This window comes from Aquarana catesbeiana, linkage group LG07 (assembly GCF_042186555.1).
Source record: "Aquarana catesbeiana isolate 2022-GZ linkage group LG07, ASM4218655v1, whole genome shotgun sequence".
In the NCBI taxonomy this organism is placed as follows: Eukaryota; Metazoa; Chordata; class Amphibia; order Anura; family Ranidae; genus Aquarana; species Aquarana catesbeiana.
Window position 1 is genome coordinate 326760215 of NC_133330.1, and position 23803 is coordinate 326784017.

At 43.7% G+C, this 23803-nt stretch overlaps 1 protein-coding gene across 1 annotated transcript in view; it reads right to left on the reverse strand.

The window, feature by feature from the left end:
* The window catches only part of CACHD1 (cache domain containing 1), a 232806-nt gene that overhangs the window by 34799 nt on the left and 174204 nt on the right, over nt 1–23803 (reverse strand). Inside the window, exons 9-17 of the mRNA XM_073593807.1 lie at nt 23478–23711; nt 20755–20904; nt 15800–15923; nt 13043–13160; nt 9145–9313; nt 6754–6896; nt 5281–5462; nt 3824–3934; nt 1577–1699 (exon numbers count right to left, since the gene is read on the reverse strand). Of these exons, the coding sequence (XP_073449908.1) occupies nt 1577–1699; nt 3824–3934; nt 5281–5462; nt 6754–6896; nt 9145–9313; nt 13043–13160; nt 15800–15923; nt 20755–20904; nt 23478–23711 (1354 nt within the window). The remainder of the gene's footprint in view (nt 1–1576; nt 1700–3823; nt 3935–5280; nt 5463–6753; nt 6897–9144; nt 9314–13042; nt 13161–15799; nt 15924–20754; nt 20905–23477; nt 23712–23803) is intronic.

Here is a 23803-nt window from a genome sequence, read left to right on the forward strand (position 1 = left end):
AAAAATATGCACTGTCACTGTACTAAATTACACTGGCTGGGAAAGGGATAACACCAGGGGCGATCAAAGGGTTAACTGTGTGCCTGACCAATGTTTTTGAGTACTGTGTGGGAGATGCTTTTACTAGGGGAAGGCATAGATCCATGTCTCTGCTTTGCAGGAACACAGGATCCATGCCTTCACTACTGACAGAACGGCGATCTGCCTTGTTTGCATAGACCGATCACTGTTCTGCCTCTGTACCGAATGATTGGCCTGTGTCGGCAGACGAGTCCGTGGTACCCATAGATCAGCTCCCGCTGTGTGTAATCACAGTGAGAGAGGGCCTGGAATTGTCAGATCACGTACTAGGTACATGATCCAGCACAGCAGTGTCACCTTGCCTCTGTATAAGTTATACGGGCAGGACATGGTTAAAGTAGAACTATAGGCAACTATAGGCAAAACTTTTTTTTTCATTTTGAATAGAGCAAGGGAGGGTTGTAACCCCTGTCAGATTTATATTTTTGCCATCTGTGTTCCATTGTGGAGATTTCCCTTCACTTCCTGTCCCAAGAACTAGTGTCCCCATTGGAAGATTTCCCCTCTATTACTTTTCTGGGGACAACCCAAAATTTGGGTTTTTCTTTTGCTTTTTTTCTTTTTCAACAACGGTAAACAGGACAAATAGAGGGTGAATCTCCGTACCGCGGAGCACATACAGCAATAAAAACTGACCGGGGGGATCTAATCCCTTTCCACTCTATCCAAAAATAAAGAAAAAAGGTTTGCCTTTAGGTATACTTTAATTGAACAAGCTGAAGTTTAAGAAGCTGATTGGCTACCATGTACAGCTGCACCAGATTTTGCACTCTCCAGTTTTAGCAGTGCGGTTTTGTCGTGATTATCACACGATAAGTTGTACAGCAAACCGGAACAAGCAAAGGGGAGTGGGACCAATGGCGGCAGACCAGCGGTCCCACATCACTCCCCAAACTACCAAAAGGGTTTAATAAGTAGGAAAAAGGGAAGAAAAGAAAGGAGAAAGGGAGAAAAAGAAAAGAAAGGAGAAAGGGAAGAAAAGAAAAGAAAGGAGAAAGGGAGAAAAAGAAAAGAAAGGAGAAAGGGAAGAAAAGAAAAGAAAGGAGAAAGGGAAGAAAAGAAAAGAAAAGAAAGGAGAAAGGGAAGAAAAGAAAAGAAAAGAAAGGAGAAAGGGAAGAAAAGAAAAGAAAAGAAAGGAGAAAGGGAAGAAAAGAAAAGAAAGGAGAAAGGGAAGAAAAGAAAAGAAAGGAGAAAGGGAAGAAAAGAAAAGAAAGGAGAAAGGGAAGAAAAGAAAAGAAAGGAGAAAGGGAAGAAAAGAAAAGAAAGGAGAAAGGGAAGAAAAGAAAAAGAAAGGAGAAAGGGAAGAAAAGAAAAGAAAAGAGAAAGGGAAGAAAAGAAAAGAGAAAGGGAAGAAAAGAAAAGAGAAAGGGAAGAAAAGAAAAGAGAAAGGTAAGGGAAAAGAGACAGCAAGCCTCACCTGGGGCACTAAGAGGTTAGCCTCAGATAGAATGGACTTTTCAAACAAGCAGACACATGATTGCCTTGATTTTCCTACCTAATTTTGTTACCACCATCTTGGTTGCAGACAGGAAGAAGTTCCATGAGCACTTTGTAGAAATATCGCAGGGTGAAATCAATGCCCATCACGGCAACTGTATATCCTGATGACACCTGAAAGCTGAAGACATTGAAAGGAAAAAAAGGCATTAGGCCCTGTGTTAACAGGCCTTAGGCTTGTGTGGAACAAACGCAGCGTGCTTTTTACCTCAGTTTGAGACAGTTCTGAGATCATCCAGAATTCATTGACAGATGCATTTTGGCTACAGTTGATGTCCTTCTGACCTGCATTTGACCTCCCTCCAGCTGCTTTTGCATTCTCATAAACTTATGTGCACAGGCCATTAAGCCCGGGTTTACACTTGTGCGAACACAGACATCGCATGTGATTCGCACACACGCACTGCGGTGCCGATCGCATGCGATGTCTGTGCAATGAGTTCAGCCATACAGTTGTGTGGCCGAACTTGCATTGGATTCGCAGGTAAATAGTGCAGGGACTTTATTTTCCCCGCACTAGAATGGGATTGCATGGGTGTTCTCACACCCTGACCCTGATTCCTGTGCGAGTTCACAGTTCGCACTGCGATCTGTGAACCGATCTGCGGGTGCCATTAAAGCGGAGTTCCACCCAAAAGTGGAACTTCCGCTTGTTTGTCTCCTCTCCCCCTGCGTTGCCACAATTGGCACCTTTTGGGGGGGGGGGGGGGACAGGATACCTGTCTTTAACTGGTATCCTGTTCCCACTTCTGGGAGTCCGGGCCGCGGCCCGTCACATTACCGCGGGGCTCCCTCCCTCCTCCTCCTCCTCTCCCTGTCGCCGGGCCAGTGGGAGAGAGGAGTGGGGCCTCGCGCATGCGCAGTAGGGTTCCTGGTGTGAAGCAGTAACACTACACTGCCGGGTACCCTTACCCGCAATGGCGGCGACAGCAACTGACAGCTGATGGAAACTTCAGCTGCGGTGCCGACATCGCTGGACTCCAGGACAGATCAGTGTCCTATTGTTAAAAGCCAGCAGCTGCAGTATGTGTAGCTACTGGCTTTTAATCTTTTAATTTTTTTTGGGTGGAACACCACTTTAACATTGTATTGACACCCGCAGCAGTTTGCAGAGGGCAGTATGAACTGCCTTCTGGAGAGATGCGAAGCGGGAACCGGCACTGGAATTGCACTGGTTCCCGCATCGCATATTTGTGAACCTAGGCTAAAGGAGAAGTACAATCAAAGCTCTGGTAGAAAGCAAAGCCACTCCAGGTGAAAGCAATCTCACGCTTCAACCTTTCGGTGCAGGTCCAGTCCGTAATCTGGATAGTAGAAGCCACTGGAACAGGAAATGTTGACCGCACTCACAGGTTTGAAGCAAAAGTGAAAATGTATTGAAGATAAAAATTGTCAGACAACATTGTGGAGATCATGACATCAATGCAGACCTGGAAGAGATTAACTAGTTTCACGGAAAAAAATTTGCTTAGTCGTTTGGCTGTACTTTGCCTGTGGAAATGCAGGAGTGCAGCTCATTCTGCACTCCTGTGACCCGTTTTCAGCAGACAGCGGGCTGAAGCCCACTATCAGCTGACAACATAGAGCCGATCAAGGCTCAGACAAGAGCGCCCCTGTCCCTCCACAGGCCAGCTCTCCAGTTGGGGGGGGGGGGGGGGTGGGGGGGGGTGTGAGAGCAGAAAGCGGCTGACTGACAGTAACCGGCTCTCTGCTCAGGGAGCTGTGAGAACTGAGCGATCGGCGGTGTTTGATCGCTCGGTTCTTAGTGTTCGAGTCGGCGGGGGACCGATGCTGCATCCACCTAGGTAAGTACGATTCTGGAAAAAAATTTAACTCCATACTTCTCTTTTAAGTAAAAATGACAGTCCAGCTGTGTGGGAACTACAAGCCTCAAATAGCCTATTTGAGGCTTGTAGGCCTATTTGAGCCTATTTGAGGCTTGTGGGAACTACAAGCCTCAAAAAGAAGGCCTATTAGCATTTCCACCATCTGGAAAAAAGATGAACATGCAAAGTCTAACTGCTCCCAAGTTTGGTCAATAGTTCCAGATATTAACTATTGTAGTTGTCTGTATTTATGTAAAAACATGTCCAACACTGATGTCTGTCTTTTCAACATATGAAAAAATGGAAGTATGACCAGGGCATTTAGCAAGGTATTATGATGGGCCCATAAACTTTGGGCCTAATAGGTTCCTCTGTTATCTGAAAAGACTGGGCAGTGTGATACAGTGGGGCATTCTTACCTGGTAGACTGGACAGTGTGACTTATAGTGACCACGTAGCCTGCTCCTCCTACATCCAGGTACGGTCCAGTAAAAGTGATGAGGCCAGGATTAGCTAAAGCATGCAGATACCTAACAAGCAATGAGAAATATACATCAGAATAGCAAAGATGGGGTCTTTTTTTTTTTTGCTACAAATCACGTGTTCAGGTTATCACAAATAGATATAGCCACAGCCAACGAAACAAAGATACAGTGAGGGACATTTCTAAATTCTGTCACATAGACAGATTATGTGGCAGATTTATTTCACGGTTACAGCCCCAGTCATAAATTTCTCTCTCCGTCTGCTGTACTAAAGTTGCAATATGACAGAATGAAACTTGACCACTTACGCGTCTATATAGAGTGAAAATCTGTCTCATCTTTTGTAATAAATGTCTTAGATCTTTGCAAATCTATTGCACTTGGCTGCCCAGGAATACAGAGGCAGCGGTTGGAAGTACACTGTAAACCTGTTGCAGAGACTTATGCCTAGTACACAGGATGAGAAAATCGACTGAAAAAAAAATAAAAAAATAAAAAAAACTGCATTTGGAGTAGACATACGATATCATTATTAGTACATAATAAGATAAGATAATGAATGATTTCTTTGTGTAATTAGTACAGTATTTGTACAAAAAAAAAAAAATCGAGTGATCAAGAAGATTGTGCGTGCTTGGAAACGAAAAGAACCTACTCGTTTTTGATAAGGGACTAGCATGCAAAAAAGAAGAAAAGAAAAAAAAAAAAAAAGGGACAAACATTTGTGCAATATCAAATGCAGGCACTGTTCGGGTATTCTGACAGCCACAGGTGCTGGCTGTCAGAATAAAATAGCCCACGCTGCAGATTCACTCATCCACGCTGTTTAACATGGATGGTGAATCAAGTTATTTCCCTTGTTTGGCCAATGATTGTTTCAAGCTTAGTACTTATTCCCAATTTCGTTGATTTGCTTTCCTTTAGCTTTGATCCCATGATGCAGCTGGTGCTACCTCTATTCCTACGCTGATATCGTACTCTTATGGCAGACACAAAGGGAACTCTTTTCAAGCTATCAGTCCCTGAACTAAATTTTTCTTACCCTCTAGTAAAGAAACACAAGGTGAAACTTTTACTGGTTACACTCAGTGATATTTAACAGCTTCTCCTCCTAAAACAAAATCTTTGAATTATTAGTTGAATATTTTTCAAAGATAATATGGTATAAATATTTCCTAAAAGCAAAAAAAAAAAAAAAAAGACACGGATGTGCCGAACACGCTGTGATTTAACAATACATTAGGCGCTGCGACACTGCAGGAAAAACTTTTCTTATTAGGAAAGTTCTGGTGTGACACAAAATCTAAACGGATTAATGGAAAGATGGTTTTGGAAGGATAATGGACAGTAACATTGTACAGCATGACAAGTAATCAGAGAGGGGGACTCACCATTGTCTCCTGGTGGGATCAAACGCTTTGTCCATGAGAGAGCCGGGGTAGATCCGTAGCACCCCATTGGGCGTTGCTATGTAACGGCGCACAATGTAGCTGTTCAAATTGCTCATGTCCATCTGTCTCATCCATTCATCGGTGACGTGACTGGTAGCCATGACCTCATTCCTGACAGAGAACTGTGAAAGAAAAGGAACACGTAGCAGGAGACCCCTTAAGATGTGTATAAAAGGAGACTAATCTGTCCCCGGGAACTCTACCAAAGGCTGCTCTGTTACACTTGCTGGCAGATAAGAACACATCACACTCCCTTCTACTCTGCTAGTCCGATTTAAAGGTGAACTCCAGGCAGAGAAATAAAAACCTAATTTATAGATTTCTTAAAAAGCATTAAAGTATCTGAAGCTAAAACATTTTTTTACTTTAAAGCGGAATTCCACCCAACTTTCAAGGTGGTCTTAAAGCAAAAACCACCACTTGTTTTTGTATATATATCTAGAGAGAGAGAGAAAGAGAGGGAGAGAGAGAGAGAGAGAGATGTCTATATATCAATATATAGATATATATATATATCTATCTATCTAGATCAGGGGTCTTCAAACTATGGCCCTCCAGTTGTTCAGGAACTACAATTCCCATCATACCTAGTCATGTCTGTGAATGTCAGAGTTTTACAATGCCTCATGGGATGTGTAGTTCCGCAACAGCTGGAGGGCCGTAGTTTGAGGATCCCTGATATAGATAGATATATCTATATATAAATAGATATATCTATCTATATATACACAAAAACGAGGGGTGGTCTTTGCCTTAAGACCACCTTGAAAGTTGGGTGGATGTGCGCATGTGTACTCCGTGTGGTCTATTGGCATTTACCATTGGGAGCATATATCATATTGCTTCACTATTCTCATTATTCAGCGCGACTTTCTGTTCTTTATTTCAGCTTACATTTGTATTGTTAAAACTTTAATAAGTAGATGGAAAAAGAAAATAGTCCCTCACAAATTTAGGTGCTGCCAAAAACTGATGACATGAATAAAGGCATGATTGTGAAGAGTGGGATTTTTTTTCTTTGTGAAGATAAAACTTATAAAAAAGTCCAGTAAAGAGACACTCAAATTTTTCTTCGGCCGCACGTGTTCGCAAAGTGTAAACACATTTTTACAAAATGGCACAGAAAAATCTAAATTTTTAAGATTATTTGTTGGAAAGCATTCATAGCCATATTGGGTCACATTGGATTTCTTTGCCGATTACCAGTTTGGGGTGGAGAACTTAGAGACCATTATTTATATAAGCTGTCATGATGATTCAAGTTCGATGAAAAGTGATATTTTCACAACATATTGTGGGTAGATAATTGGCTTCCAGTTATGTCTATTTTTTTCTGAAAAACAGAAGGTTGTTGTGCCCTTTATTCTTGTGTTTTTTTATTTTTTATTTGTTAAAGACAAGTTTCATACTAACCTTCAGCCCTGGGTTTGCAATGAGACGAGTATTATCACTCAGGTATGCCGTGTAGTGTTCAACCATCCTCTTGGTCTCTGGCTGACTCAGATGCTCGTATGGAGAAGAGAAGCAGCCAGCAGCCAACATAACAGTGGGGCTTTCTGCAAGCAAAGAGAGGGTTGATTAAAGAGAACCTGTTGTGCCACTTTGAGAATTATAATGCATGCAATACAGACGGGAACAAGCATGTTCACTCTTGGCATTAAAAAGAAAAAAATCTCAAGCCGATTCGATGCAACAAGCCACCCCTTGTATGTAAGGCGATGCTTGCCAGTCTTGCAAATTATTTTTTCTACAAAAAATTCCTTTGATAAAACACAAAATGACTTTCTCTAATAAAAACATTGTAGAAAGTAAAAAAAAAATATCTAATTGCATCAGCTAATATGTGTATTTCATAATCGCCATAATGCATACTAAAGCCGCGTACACAAGGTCGGACTTTCCGACGGGAAATGTTGGATGTGTGCTTGTTGGCGGAAAGTCCGACAGTGTGTACGCTCCATCGAACATTTGTTGTCGGACTTTCCGCCAACAAAATGTTGGCTAGCAGGTTCTCAAATTTTCCGCCAACAAAACTTTGTCGCCTGACTTTCCGGTCGTGTGTACACAAGTCCGTTGCACCAAAGTTCACGCATGCTCAGAAGCAGAAAGTGGCCGGTCTTGTAAACTAGCGCTCGTAATGGAGAACTAACATTCGTGACGTGGCAAATTATGAAATCTCCAAATGCAGCGCACAATTGTCTTCATAATGAAGCTGCTTTGCTGATGATACTGATGGAGTTATTGCAAACGAAATTTCAAAGGCATTTTTTTTCTAGTGATATCAATAATAATAATAGCGCTAAATGAAAAACGCAAAAAGAAAAGCGCGAATCAACACTAACCAAAATTCTAACAACATGAAATTAGCAGAAGGAGCCTAAAGGGTGGCACTAAAGAGCTGAAAAACCACGTAGTACGTCTTGTACATAACCACGTTCGTAATTGTTGGCCAACATTTGTATGACCGTGGGTATGCAAGACAATTTGGAGCCAACAGCCTTCAAACAAAGTTCCATGGTTTTGTTGTCGGAGAGTCCGATCGTGTGTACGGGGAAAAAAGACTGGCTGAATTTTATAGGGCATTAGTATGCTCAAATTTTATTTTATGAAAACAACTTTAGGCAAACCTGTCACAAGAGCAACAATGCGTCTGCCATAGTTGAGCTCCTTCTAAAAATGCTAGTTTGCAGACTGTTATGTTAATTCTGGGGGCTTCAATACATTTTGAGTCAAGAAAAACCAAGAGAAAGCATACAGATCAGCTCAATCAGGGAAGAGTCAGCAGTCCCCATCTGCATTATTGTTCAAGGTCAGCAACTAAAAGTACTAAAGGCAGGAGGTCAAAAACTCGCCGAAAGGAGAGTCAGCAAGTTGCATGTTTCTGGAGACCACAGTCCTGTATGAATACATATGGGTAAAAGACAAAAAAAGAACATTCCATAGCTCAACTCACCAACCAGTCTGCCAACTAACCAAATTAACCTGTCCAACAGTCTGCCCCTCATCTATCCATTTAATGCATGTGCTTCCATTATGGAGACGCTTGTAAATTCAGTAGTGAAAGGACTGCAAGCATACACAGGGTGCCGTGAAGAGGCCTTGCAGCTTATGCATGCATTTGCAAATGCGTGCTAACTAAACCCCTGTTTTTAACGCAGACTGTTGATCAGGTTAATTTGGTCAATTGGCAGACTGGTTGGTGAGTTGAGCTATGGAGCGTTCTGTTTTTGTCTTTCGTGTGATAGCCCTTTCATGTGCTCCTTGCTGTGAAGGCCAGTTATAGGTGGGAGCAGGGGCCATTTGTTTGTTATTGGTATATATTGTCCGGGGACACACTGTACATCTTTGCTGCCATGGTGCTCTTGCTGGGTGTCCAGTGTGCTCCTGTTCCTTTAGGGGGATTGGGCTGCCTCCAGGCCCACCTGCCCCTCATCTATCCATTTAATGCATGTGCTTCCATTGTGGAGACACTTATAAATTCAGTAGTGTAAGGACTGCAAGCATACACAGGGTGCCATGAAGAGGCCTTGCGGCTTATGCATGCGTTGGCAAATGCGTGCTAACTAAACCCCTGTTTTTAACGCAGACGGTTGGACAGGTTAATTTGGTCAGTTGGCAGACTGGTTGGTGAGTTGAGCTATGGAGTGTTTTTTTTTGTCTTTCATGTGATAGCCCTTCCATGTGCTCCTTGCTGGGAAGGCCAGTTATAGGTGGGGGCAGGGGCCATTTGTTTGTTATACATATGGGTGACACATTGTGGAGAGAAGTCACAGGGCACTGCAGCTATTCGATCTGATAGGTTACCTAAAGTGGCCAGCTGTTTGAAGTGAAGGCACGCGGTGGGCTGGCCCAGCAGGTCCAGGCGGTGGTATAAAAGCTTGCTGCTGGGAACCGTGTTCAGGTTTTTCAGTTGTTTCACTGGTATTTCTGGCTGTATCATCACAATACACAAAATGAACGAGGTATCCTGAACCTGCAGAAAAAGAATTAAGAATTAAAAAGTAAGTGGAAAGCAATATTACATTTTTGTAATTTTCTTCCCCTCTTTTCTGCAAGCACCCTTCTTTGGATCCTCTCCTCAGTGGGTGATCCTCCATGATGCAGAGAGCACTGTTGACATGAATGCAGCTCTCTGCATCAACATATGGTTACTCCAGGGCACAGTAGTAAGATGCACAATTACAGTATATGCCCTCATACATACATACAGCCAGAGCTGATTTTTTTATTAGCTCAGAGGGGTTCAAGACAATTCAGTCAGACTACAGATGTAAAAAAAAAAAAAGTATCCCTGAATAAAGACACAGGGGTTTATTTACTAAAGGCAAATCCACTTTGCACTATAAGTGCACTGCAAGTGCAGTCACTGTAGATCTGAAGGGGACATGCAAGGGAAATAAAAAATAAAAACAGCATTTTTGCTTGTACATGATTGGAAGATTAAAATCAGCAGAGCTTCCCCTCATTTCAGATCTTCCCCTCAGATCTGAAGCGACTGATCTTCCAAAGTGGATTTGCCTTTTGTAAATCAACCCCAATATGTAGTTCTGACGAATTTTCAAAATCTGGTACTTCTGGGAGTGTCAGATTCCTACACCCTGCTGCATTCTGTGGTTCTTCCTGCCAGCCCCTACATCACTACAGAACATAGCAGTGATGTAGGGGGCCAGGGTCTGAAGATTCTTCAGGCATCATTTTCTCTTCAGTACAGAAATGTTTGGAGGCCTCGGTGTGCCTTTCTTTTGCATTCTAGAAAAGAGATTTGGTGGAGAAGGCAGGGTTGGATTCCTGCCAGTCACCTTAAGCTGGCCACAGATGGATCGAATCTTGGCTGGTTCAGCACTACAGTACAACTTTGCCTGTCCGGATGCGATTACTGCCAGTGGCTATTGCCTCTAGCAGTAATCATTTAGCTTTGCCGGATAGGAAGGCTCCTCACTGGCATAACACCATAGCTCAGCAGGAGGGATTCCCCCATCAGCACTGACTATGTTGATGGGGGAACCAATCTCTTTTCTTGAATAATCTACAGCCTGCCTTACAGATCTACATTGGGAAGATCTAACCTTTATCCCCAGCATGGCGGTAACAAGCAGATTAGATCAGAGACCGCCATCAGAGTTGTGAAATCATCCCTTTAATTACTAACACACAGGGATTACATGGGTTCCGTGGTCGACTAAACGCTGGGAAAGTACAGAACTAATTATATCAAAGCTTTTCTGGCAGATCAGTCCATGCAACGGACTAATCTGTAATCTTCTTAAGAAATTTGGATTTCACATAACTGGAAAAATGAGCAAAGAAATTGGTGTACTGCACGTAGTGCAGCGTCCAACCCCCAGACAAAAACTGCTCTAGGAGAGGGTAGTTATGCCGCCACTAGTTTACAGCCCAGAGATATAGCCATCCACTTCAGAACTGTCATCTGGCAGCAAACAGAAGGTCCAGAGCTCTGGATATTACACCACTCTGGAGTGCAGTCGGTCATGGTTTAGGGTAGGGGTAGGCAACCTCGGCCCTCCAGCTGTGGTGAAACTACAAATCCCATCATGCCTCTGCCTCTAGGAGTCATGCCTGTGATGTTCAGGGTCTTGCAATGCCTCATGGGACTTGTAGTTTCACCACAGCTGGAGGGCCGAGGTTGCCTACCCCTGGCTTAGGGCATGGGCAGGCACGACGGTCCAGAACTGTGCTCATGGAATGCGTTTGCCTGACTATAATATGCTGCCCCCTAGCTTACAAGAGGGTAACTAAAACAGTAAAAGATACAGGGTCACCACCATAATACCATAGTAGCATAAATCAACAGCTCTGGTTGTTTTTTTGTGCTCAGAGTTCGTCTTTACCACAGAACCCTTATAACTTACAAATATTGCAAATAAAAGGGACCAGTTGTCAGCGATCAGGTATAAAACTAGAGCCTTTAAGGACACCAGCTAAAGTGACTGCTCTGCATATTTAAAAGGAGGTTCCACTGAAGGGTGCAGTATGTATAAATGCCAACTGTTGTGCCCCATATGGATCTAGTTTTATAGACAAGGCTTACCAATTACCATGGCATCATGGGCTAAGGCCTCATGCACACAAGACACTTAGTAGAAATTGATCTGGGAAGCATAAAGACGTTTAATTCCTTCTGCTTTTAGGCCTCATGCACACAGGACGTTTAAAAAAAAAAAACAAAAAAAAAACCCAAAAAAAACAGCTACAAAGCCAGTACCGACGCCAGGAAAAAGCGGCTGTAGAAACGCGCTTTTAGAAGCGCTTTGCATTGGTGTTATAGCGCGTTTAGCAGCGCTAGCATTTAGCAGCGTTTCTCTGCCCTCTTCTATTTTCCACTCCCAAATCCAATTACTACAACTTAAAATCTATTGATGCGGCTGAATGCTGTTAACATGCGTTTAGCCGCATCAGGCGTTTTTACAGCTTAAAGTGTTTTTTAAAGTCGTTTTTTTTTTTTTATCTTAATGCATTCTATGCATTAAGATAAAAAAACTTTCTGTGTGCAGCAGCCCTCCTCAGCCACCCTAATACTTACCTGAGCCCCATCTTCCTCCAGCGATGTGCACGAGTGCCTCGGATGCTTGGTACTCTCCCTCCTGATTGGCTGAGACACAGCAGCGGCGCCATTGGCTCTTGCTGTCCTCAATCAAAGTCAGTTAGCCAATCAGGAGGGTGGGGGGTGAAACGCAGCTCCGTGTCTTAATGGATATAGAGAGCTGCAGCTCGGTTTGGGTGCCCCCATGGAAAGCCGCTTGCTGTGGGAAGGAGGGAGGAGCCAGGAGCGCCAGCAAAGGACGCGAAAAGAGGAAGATCTGGGCTGCTCTGTGTAAAACCACTACACAGAGCAGGTAAGTATAATATGTTCGTTATTTTTAAAGAAAAAAAAAATGAGACTTTATTATCATTTTACAATTGCCTATGCCAATTACAGCTCCTAAAAGCCTATGTGTTCATGGACACATAGAACAACATAGAGAGGTGTTTTTAAGCTGTAAAAATACGCCTGACGCTCCTAAAAGTGGCAGGAAAAATGCCCTGTGTGCACAAGGCCTAATATATACACAGGGTTTGCAGAAAAACAGGTTAAATGGTTCCTGAACAGAGACATTTCCTGTATGGGTAAACACAGCTAGATAGATGTCTAGGTGTTAATTCAGTCACTGGCTCTAAACATATCTGAACGCCTGTATTTTGATGCCCGTGTGCATGGGTCCCTGGGTGTGCGGAGGTCCTATATGAGGTTTTAGACAGTGCTAAGGCCTTTACCCCTGCTGGGCCTCAGCACAGAATCAAAACCAACCCAACTCCAGCCAAAGCAGGAAAATCTATTCTGCGTAAAACTCTGGGCTAGAAAATGCAATGGGTTTCCAAGGTTGGGCTGTTAAGCGCTCAAAAAAAGCCTAACAGAGTAACTAAAGCTCTTTAAGTGGAAACATGCGATTGGCATTAATACAAGTGATGAAACCCTGCTGGCCTGCCACTAAAGCTCACCGGGCAGAAGGGCTTTCCAGCAAACGGCCCGAGGTGAAAATCTCTTATGATGAGTTTTCATAGTCAGTTCTTGGGGGTGAATTCTCCAAGCAGAAGCTTTTTTTTTTCCAGGACATGTGAATTAATAAACCATTGTCCCATCACAAAATGTTATTACGACTTCATGGATTATAATTAAGAGGATGAGGCTGCTGTGCCGTCTTACCATTTTCCAGGCGTAGCTGACGTTATACGCCTCCTTCCCAGGGTCCCGCAGCTTGTTGATGTGCCAAGACAGCGAGGAATTCACAGGCACTGCAATGATCTGACTGCCCAGGGGGAGGCTGTGGAGGAAACGCACACTGATAAGTCTCAGGCAAACAAATGTGAGAGCCAGTCCCTGACAGAGACCTAACAGCTTCATCCTGCCGGGGCAGAGAATTGTTATCATTGCTCGGCTCCAGCTCGTCAAATCAATGCAACTTCTCTAAATTACAGTGTCGCTGCTGCGGGGAGAATGGGCGCCTAAATACATCCATGGGGAAATGTAGCTGCCTGTTTGTTGAAGGGACGGTAACTGCTAATGTGTTCTCTGCCTAATTGTGTTTAGCACAGGGGAATGCAAATGCAGTGTAGTTTTATTTATTTCTCCTCTATACCGGTGATTCTCAAATGCATTAAAATGAATGCATCAATTTCAAGTGGAACTAAACCCATCGATTTAACTGTTAAATATAAACAGAAATGGGCGCATCCATCTAAATGTAGGCTTGTCCGTATGATGGACTCAGCTTGCTCAGCGGGGGGGGATCGTTCCCCTGATCCCCGCTTAGCAGGCGGATGACAGGTCACTGGCTCCTCTTACTGTGCAGAGAGAGACCTGCCAGAGTCCTGCTCTCCTCTATGGGGAGATCGGATGAAAACGGAAAAGCCTGTCCGTTTTCATTCGATCCGCCAGGCGGATGGAAAATAGGGTCACCATCCGTCACGATTTGTCGGAGAGGATCAGATCGGATAGCAGCGGACGTCACCATCCACTGCTCCATAGGGTTTAATGGAGGGTCCGATCAGGTCCGCCTGAAAAACCGCCAGGCGGACCTGATCGGAAAGCCTGTGTGAAAGGGGCCAAAAGAGATAACAAAGCACTCACAGCATCCAGTAAAAGTAAAGAATGTCACTGTGAGGATGATGTCCCCAGTGTGGCTCCAAAATGCAGAGTTCGGCAGTAAAGCTGTTGGTTCTGTAGTGAAGAGATCAGCAAGTTAGCGACTGGAACTGTATCCTCTGGCCTGCAGTAACTGGAGAGCCATGCTCAAAGATGACTCTCGCTGCTGGGCAGCTTCCGGGGGCAACAGGTTCCACTCCTTTTGCAAACCGAAACTTTGCCCGGCGTTAATCAGACTTTTGTGTGACAACAAAAAGCAAAAAAAAAAAAAACCTGTAGGACAAAGGCATAATGAGCCAGTATGCATCGCATACTAGCTCATTATGAAATACTTACCGTAGAACGAAGCCTTCCAGTGGCGCCCGCACGCCTCTGACATCTTTCCTGGAGTTACTTCCGGGTTTACGGGCTCAGGTGTTGAGTGGCAGGAGCCGCGATGATGTCACTCCCACGCCGTTCATGGCACAGGGCTTGGACGGAACGGCACCCATGGCCATTCCTTCAGAGCGCATGCGCTAGTGATGTCACTGGCTGCATGTAATATAAATATCTCCTAAAAAAGGTACACGTTTAGGAGATATTTACACTACCTATAGGTAAATGTCAGCAGAGGAAGTTTGCTTCCTTTTTAAGGTGGACCTAAACTCAAAAAAGTGAAGATGTGCCATGTTAAGGGTAACATTTAGAAATGTTAATTGTGCCTAAGCAGGAGCCTGAAAACTGTACAATTTGTCTTGAATATAGCAGGGAACTTCCTGCTATGTGAGGGTGACTAGATACTCCTGTACCTACACATAGCTGTACATCTGCTGCATGAGATCTAAGGTACTGCTGCCTCTGAATGCTAGTTGCAGAAGATTTGGAGTGAGATTCGGTGATGTCACTACTCTCCTGTTCACTCTTCTCCTTGCTGGAAGCTTGGACATGAGGGAGCAAAATCCTACTTCTACCAAGATGGCCGTTTCCAAAATGATCAGCTGCATACCTTTTTTACAGCAGGTGGGGGGGGGGGGTAAAGCAGGTTAAGGAGCCCCCTTTCCATTAAGGACAGCAGCAAACTAGTGGTGCATCGATCCTCCCCATTCTACTGAGCAGTGAAGGATCAGATGCTGTTGACATAGATATATCCCACGTTTTGGTGCAAACAAAAATCGGAAGCACCTATGGTTGCCAGAAATGATCATCATCGCCCTCTACAGAGGACAAAAGGCTCAGTGGCAGCAAGCATGGTTAAAACGAGTAATTTTGGGGGGGGGGCAAACATTTTGAGGCAGGAAGACCGCTCTCAGTTGTGACCTTCTGTTCCCCTCTGGCAACCAAATACAGCAACGAGGAGCCAAGGAATGGGCAGTATGTGCAGCTGGGGACGGAGGCAGTTAAACATCTTGCTTTGCTCTGCACAAGTTTGCTTTAAGGTGACATTTGACCTTGTGACTGCTTCAGTAATGGCAGTTCCTTATTCAATGCCTAGTAAACCTTTGGGTATAAAATTTAATTGGAGGCGATAAAAAAAATTCCTTCCAGGAAAAATAAAAAAGTGGTTGAAGCTGAGTTCCTAGTGTCCCAAAAAAAAAACACTCTTAAATTAAACAAAAGAATAAACATACAAAATTTGGATGAAAAATAAGCTGAGCTGATTTTTACTTACTTCAGCTCAGTGGCAGAGCTTCCTGGTTAACATTATTTCACTAAAGGATTTCAAGGGTATTGTACTTTTTCTGGAACATACAAGGCCTGAGCTTTTTTTTTTTTTTTTTTTTTTATGAATGCTGGCAAATATTTTTTTACACGTTATCAATATTTAACTAATTTTCCTACCTGAGAATATTCTGCCGGACCAGAGAAAACTTTGGTATGTTCTCGTAGTGTATGATATCCGTGTGCAGGGGAGGCTCCACCAATAGATAGGGTCTGGTGAGTGAGGGATGCATCAGAGTATAACCTAGCAGGAAAAGAGCGGGAGGGTTAGCAGATGAAGATACAAGTCTTTAGCTGTACATAAAAGTATAGACGTGACTTAAGCTCCATACACACTATTAGATTTTCTGCAGATTTTTGTCTTCAGATTTACCAAAACCATATAACATGAGGTCAAACCTTAAGCGTTTCAATTTGTATGCAATCAGGCAGGCCCTTGCACTACATGGTTTTGGTAAATCTGAAGACAAAAACTGCAGAAAATCTAATAGTGTGTATGGGGCCTTAGACTAGAGATCTGCGAAATACATTATATGGCCCCAAATTCTTGGACCCCTAATCATCACTCCTTTATATTGGTCATCTGATTCTAAAAACCATAGTCGTTAATATGGAATTGCTCCCCAAACCCCCCTTTGTGGCTTTAAAAGCCTCCATTGATCTTGGAAGATATTCTGCAATAGGTTGGAGTGTTTGTGGGAATCAGAGTTTGTTCCATCTAAACATCAGTTGTCAGGTTAAGGTACTGGATGTTAGACTAGAAAACCTGGCTTGCAATCAGCATTCCAATATTTACCGTATTTATCGGCGTATAACATGCACAGGCCTATAACACGCACATTCATTTTAAGAAGGAAGTTTCAGGAAAAAAACGTAAATTTTAAATAAGGAATTTTGAAGCAAAATAAGGGTTAGTGCCCATCTGCAGCCTCACCATTGCCATCAAAGCAGCCTGATCGATGCCTATCTGCAGCCTCACCATTGCCATCAAAGCAGCCTGATCAGTGCCTATCTGCAGCCTTACACGTGCCATCAATGCAGCCTCACCATTGCCCACATCAATGCAGCAGCCTCCCCATTGCCCACATCAATGCAGCAGCCTCCCCATTGCCCACATCAATGCAGCCTGATCGATGCCCATCTGCAGCCCAGACGAGCGCCAACAGATTACATTACATTGGCACACGCTATTTGCACCCGATTGTCATGGTGAAAAAGTGAGTGTTGTACGCCAATAAAAACAGTAGTTTTTAACAGGGTTCAGGTAAGGGCTCTTATGCAGGCCACTTGACTTGCACATCAAAATGATGCCTTTATGGAGATGCCGGAACAGAAAATGGCCTTCCAAACCTGCTGCCTCATAGTTGGAACGCACAATTGTCCAACATGTCTTTATATGTATTAACAGCACCTTTCACAGGAAATACCTGAGCTCAATTATTCGGTCCTATAGCTGTAGATGTGATGGGTCAGGTGTCCTCAAACTACAGCCGTATAGTAAATCTGCCTGTATGTGTGTCAGTATAATGATTTCAACACTAGAGGGTGCCAAAACACAGCGTTATATGCACGGGTCTGTACTCCAACAATTGTAGATTATTATCCAGGAAAAGAACCTAAAACTGCTGCCACTCACAGACACTTAAAGCCTAGGACACACGATCAGAAAATCCGACACAAAATGCTACTTTCAAAGCCATCATACGATAATCTAATCGTTAGTACACAGCCTTCGAGAGCCGAACACGACAGCTCATGCAAAATTATCCGAAGGGACAAACACAAAATTTTTTCTCGTACCCTACCAGAACATGCGATTTTCCTTTAATCAGTACAGTTTTCGTTCAAAAAAGAAAAAAATTTTAAAAGAGCAAGACCACACATGCTCGGAGACTAAAGAATACATTACAATACAACACATTACATTACTTCCGAAGTTGTATTCTGTCATACGAGAATTTTCGGAACTTTAGTAACCTCTTCATTTTCAATACGAGACTGGCAAGCAAAAAAAATGGACGCTCATTCGTCCGATATTCTCATCGTGTGTACGAGGCTTTAAGCTGGCCATACATTAACCCCTTGGCGCCGGCCACACGCAAATACGCACCCTCTCTGTGTGAAGAGGCTGCATATTTGCCTACAATGCAGTCAATACAGCTGTGCCGGGAGTGCATGCCCTGTTACTGGCGCCCAACCGAAAGCTCCCGATCGCTGCTTACGGATCTTGACAACCAATCACCGCGGTCACGTGATCTTGACAACCAATCACCGCAGTCACGTGCTCTTAAGCCCTGACCCACTTCCCGGCATCCTAAACCTATTAAAGGGCTGGGACACACCAGCATGAAGAGGTTAATCATTTTTTTTTTTTTCATTCAGTCAGCGGGTTTATTCATACATAAATATAAATTCGGCTGGTCCCTGCTGAACCGATCAAATTTCGATCCATGTATGGCTGCCCTAACTTTTTAAAAGGCTGGAAAACATGAAAGATACCGAAAACATGCTGCTAAAAGGAAAACTCTGTTTTCAGTTTCAATTTGAGGTCCAGTCAGCGGAGTGTGGTCTCTGGGCATCTTTTGGTTCAGAACATGGGGAATAGAGGACAATATCCTCATTGAGGTGAAAGGAAGAGGGCCCCCTTGGGAAGGAAGGAGGGTCTGGGTTTCAGGACCATCTTTTCCCTATGTACAGCAAGGAAAGGCTCCTCACAAGAAAGAGTCCCCAACTCAAAGACACAATGGCCACCAGAAAGGCCACCTTACCTATGAGGTCCATCAATGGGATATCCCAAATCGGTTCAAAGAGAGGTTTTTGAAGAACCAAAAGTACCAGATTTAGGTAACATGGAAACACAGGAGGTAGGAGTGGGGAATTAACAGAAGCAACTCTTCGTATAAAGGTTTAGACAACAGAGCGAAGCCAACGTTTTCTAAAATAGAGTAGATAAGACAGAAATCTGTCCGTTTAGAGCAGTATGTGTCAGAGGCTGGTCCAGGCCAGGCTGGGGGAAGGCCAGGATGCAAGGAATAGAATATTTCCAGGTGTTTCCGGTGCCTAATTTCGCACCAGCCAAAGTAGGCCCACCAGGTGCGATGGTAGTCTACCAGTGGTTGATTTTCTTAGCTTAAGCAAAGTGGGAATGATAGAGTCAGCAATGCCCCTAACAGCCATGCTGGTACAGCCAGAGGAGAAGCAGGGTGCAACAGAGGGCCCAGTGACGGGAGGTCTAGCCTGTTTTTGGCAGAGGCCAAGGCTCATCTGATAGGTGCCTGTGTATGTCTGTATACCAAGTTCTCCTAGGCTAATTTGGAGCAATGAGAATCTCAGTAATCCATTCTTCCCCTATCTCGTGGAGCAGTTGAGGGAGCATCTTCACTGGAAAAAATGCATACGTCTGAATGGGGACCAAGGAATAACTGCAAAAGCCAGAGGATCTCTAGACATGGACACAAAACTTTCCAACTTTTTTTTTTTTTTTTTTACATGAAGGACATGATGTCCACATCGAGGACATCATGCTGTACACCTCATATGATATACATCATATGATGTACACCTCATTGTTGACAGAGCATCAAGAAGATCTTAGGGTGGAGGATACAGTACCCTGAGAACAAGCACTGGCAAGCACATGACAATTTTCCTCTCCTGGTACGTAGATAGAGAGTTGGCATATGGATCTTCACCCAGGAGAGAATCAGACTTGCTTCGTTCATAGCTGCCTGACCCCCCCCCCCCCCCCCCTTGATGTGTTATGCAGGCCACAACTTTGGCATTGTCTGACTGCCCCCTGGCTGTGTGACCATGTAGGAGAGGGCTCCAGTGTAGGAGAGTAAGTCTTTTGGCTCTCAGTTGCAGAATATTGATGGGGAGCATAGGCTCTTATGGGGACCAGGTTCCCAGAATTGTCAGGGAGTGGTGTATCCTGCCCCAACCACACTCAAGTTTGCATCCACCGATACCACCTTCCAAAGGATAGAACAATTTCTAGTTTTCTAGGGCTGAGTTAGAAATCCACCATACAAAAGGGAAATTTCCACCTGGCTGGACAGCACTAGTGAGTGATCCCCAGAGGGGAGCTGAATTAGAAGATGCAGAAAGATCGAGCGACCTCATTTCCTGGCATCAGGATGACCAGCATCTTCTAGACCTTTCTCCCCAAACTTGCTGCCCCTGGCCTGGTCCCTTTCATTTATTGGATTTAATCAGGGAAGCTCAGCGTAACATGTGGGTGTTACCTAGGGTGGCCTGCATGCAAATACTGCCCACCTAAGAGCATTCACTCCTCCCGACTGACACCCACCTATCAAGGCATTTTAATATTTACATAACTCCTCCCAGTCCATTGCTTGCATCACAGCTGATGACTATTGAAGAAAGTACTAATTCAGGGTGCTGTGATGTTTTCAGGAAGCTATGTAAAGCACCCCGGCCAGCACCTCCCACTAGCTATGATCTACCTGCATTACATAGAGAAGCACAGAGACCCAATGATGACATCAATAGGTCCAAAACAAAGTATGTAATGAAATCAGAAAGGATTTAAAAATGTCATTAGCATATTACGGAAGGGGAGAGGGAGGAACCACCACAGAAGGCAACATATAAGCAGCTCAAACTTCAGCTTTAAATAGAACCCCTCACCCACCTAAACACTTAACATCGCGGTTTAGAGAGCCACAGAATTCCACGTACAGAATCACCCCGTGTTCTCAACTGGCTGGCTGCAATAGTTGCCAAGGTTGTAAAATCATTTTTAATGTGCCAAGTCTTACAAAGTTGTTTACCTTGCAGGTTGGTCCCTCTGTTATTTGATCTTTGAAGGGAATCAATTTTTTTTTTTTTTTTTTTTTTTTTAGAGCTACTTAATGTTTATCTGTTCAGAAGCCAAAATCTGCAGCAGCCAGACCAGTTCAGGATACCCCGACAGTCTCTGCAGAGCTTTATTTATAGTGAGATGAAGACGTAATAAGTGGAGAGAAAAAAAAAAAAAGGCAAAACAAAAATCTGAGTCTCTTAAGGTTACGAGGACTGGATGGAATGCGCCATTGGTGTTGTTACAAAGATACCTTTGTTATCGATGAGGAATGTGTATGAGGCCAGGGAGTCCTGGTAGTAGGTAACGTCCTCAAGGATGTACGCGAGATTAACGTCGACGCCCACGATTCCCAGGAGCACGTTCCCAACATAACACGGCTTGCTGACAGTCATGATTAAACCTAAAAAGACACAATGCAATGGGAAATATTAGGCAAATAGTCTCCTAAAAAAAAAATCAACTGGAATATTATTATTATTATTATACAGGATTTATATAGCGCCAACAGTTTACGTAGCGGAATATATAATTATAAACACACATTCAATCAACATAATCAGCATATCAAAGTTTTGTTTTGTTTTTTTGGTAGAATGCAGTCCTTGCGGTTTGAAATTGAAGCTATAAGAAAACACCTCCTGCGCATTAGTGATAGTCAGGTACCAGTTCTTCACGCACATCTGCTTCTTGGCATGGATCAGGGACACACCATGCTATGCGGCCCTCTCAGGACTGGGGAAGCCCTGGTAACACCACAAAAAAAATAGACAAGAGAGGGTACACCAACCTAGTGCATTATCCCTTACACCATTTATTAATAATCCACAAATAAATCTACTCACAAACCATATGATAGACACATCATATCAAAGTGTCCGCTTCAAGGTTGCTCGATCCACTCCAAAACTTGGACACCACCAGGATCCTAACTAGCTTACACATTTCAAGGGTGGTACCCTCTTTTCTCAGGGCCAAACCATCCGAACCCTATCCACCCTACCAATATACACTATATTGTCCAAAGTATTGGGACGCCTGACTTCACACACACATGAACCTTAATGGCATCCCAGTCTTAGTCCGTAGGGTTCAATATTGAGTTGGCCCACCCTTTGCAGCTATAACAGCTTCAACTCTTCTGGGAAGGCCGTCCACAAGGTTTAGGAGTTTTGTCTATGGGAATGTTTGACCATTCTTCCAGAAGCGCATTTCTGAGGTCAAGCACTGATGTTGGACGAGAAGGCCTGGCTCGAAAGTCTCCGCTCTAAATCATCCCAAAAGTGTTTTAACGGGTTGAGGCAGGCCAGACGAGTTCCTCTACCCCAAAACTCCCACATCCATGTCTTTATGGAACTTGCTTTGTGCACCGATCCAAACCATTTGGTGGAGGGGGGATTATGGTGTGGGGTTGTTTTTCAGGGGTTGGGCTTGGCCCCTTAGTTCCAGTGAAGGGAACTCTTAAGGCGTCAGCATACCAAGACATTTTAGATAATTTCATGCTCCCAACTTTGTGGGAACAGTTTGGGGATGGCCCCTTCCTGTTCCAACATGACTGCGCACCAGTGCACAACGCAAGGTCCGTAAAGATGTGGATGAGCGAGTTTGGGGTGGAGGAACTTGACTGGCCTGCAAAGAGTCCTGACCTCAACCCGATAGAACACCTTTGGGATGAATTAGAGTGGAGACTGCGAGCCATGCCTTCTCGTCTAACATCAGTGCCTGACCTCACAAATGTGCTTCTGGAAGAATGGTCAAACATTCCCATAGACACGCTCCTAAACCTTGTTTACTGCCTTCCCAGAAGAGTTGAAGCTGTATTAGCTGCAAAGGGTGGGCCAACTCAATATTGAACCTTACGGACCAAGACTGGGATGCCATTAAAGTTCATGTGCGTGCAAAGGCAGGTGTCCCAATACATTTGACAATAGCATGTGTATTTAGATCCAAAAAAAGGTATGCACAACAATATGGATATGCAATATTTCAAATGGATCTAAATATCTTGGAATCATTGTAGAAGTTTAAGTATGTATCTCACACTGTGTGGTATGTTTTTTCAACAATTAAAGTCACAAGACCCTGGGGAGATGTGGCCAACCCTAACAATGGGAGGAGCAAAGGATTCTCATGCCATGACCAGTTGTACATTATATGCTATGCTAAGAGAGCTCGGATGGTTTGAGGAAGAGGGTACCACCCTCGAAACAGAGAAGCCAGTTAGGATAATGGTGGTGCTCTTCCAAGTTCTGGAGTACGCTGAGTGGATCGAGCAACCTTGAAGCCGACGCTTGCTTTGATATGCTGTTTCTGTCATGGTTTGTGAGTAGATTTGTGGATTATTAATAAATGGTGTATGGGATCATGCACTAGGCTGGTGCACCCTCTCTCGTTTGTGTTTTTGTACTATTTGAAATTGAACCTGTGTTTTTCCCATACCAAGCAATGCAACAACTTCGATTGAAACCTCCCTGTGGAGCAGCATATACTCACTTTTCCCTTGATACTGTTTCCAACTGCAGGAAGCAGGATAAGATGCAATGTGTAAGATATGAATGACTGAAATTTAAATAAACTAAATGTGAAAGACAATTTTGTCTTTTAATAATTGTCCTTTTTCTTTAAAAAAAAAAGAAAAGCATTTAAAAAGAATTTTTAAAGTAAATATTAAAAAGACAGCCATTGTTTAGAGTGATGCACAAGTCTCAATGGACAACAGAGAGATGCACTTAACCATATATCCTTCAGGGAAAAGACAAATAAAAATAGCAATTGTAGAAAAAAAAGAAATACATATTTCAGCAGCCACTTTTCTAGAGAGTGTCACAGGATACTAGAGTGCATTTGATTGACTTTGCATTCTATTTTTTTCCCTTTGCTTGAATGCACTAAACAAGCCACATAGTAGACCTTACAATCAATATCAATAGCTTTAGTCCAGCTTTTTACTTTATTGGATTATAAATTGGAACTTACCATCGCCCATCTCATCTGAGTATGGCAGGCTGAATACGGCCTCATCGATCATGCGGTTTGGCAGGTTGGTGTAAAACGTCCCCACGGTGGTCTCCAGGTTGCTGAGCTGGTTGAGGACCATCATGCTTCCTTTGGTGACAGGTAGGCTGCTCCGTTCAGACACACCGTACTTGACAGAATTCTGTTCTGCAAGGTCCCGAAGGAAGGCAAGCTCTTTCAGTCCCGTGACTCCTTCTACATGGGGAGATGAGGATGGTAAATGAGTAAAGATTTGTCAATTAGGTGGCATTTACCAAAAACCCAAAGGGTAATTCAAGGCAAGGACT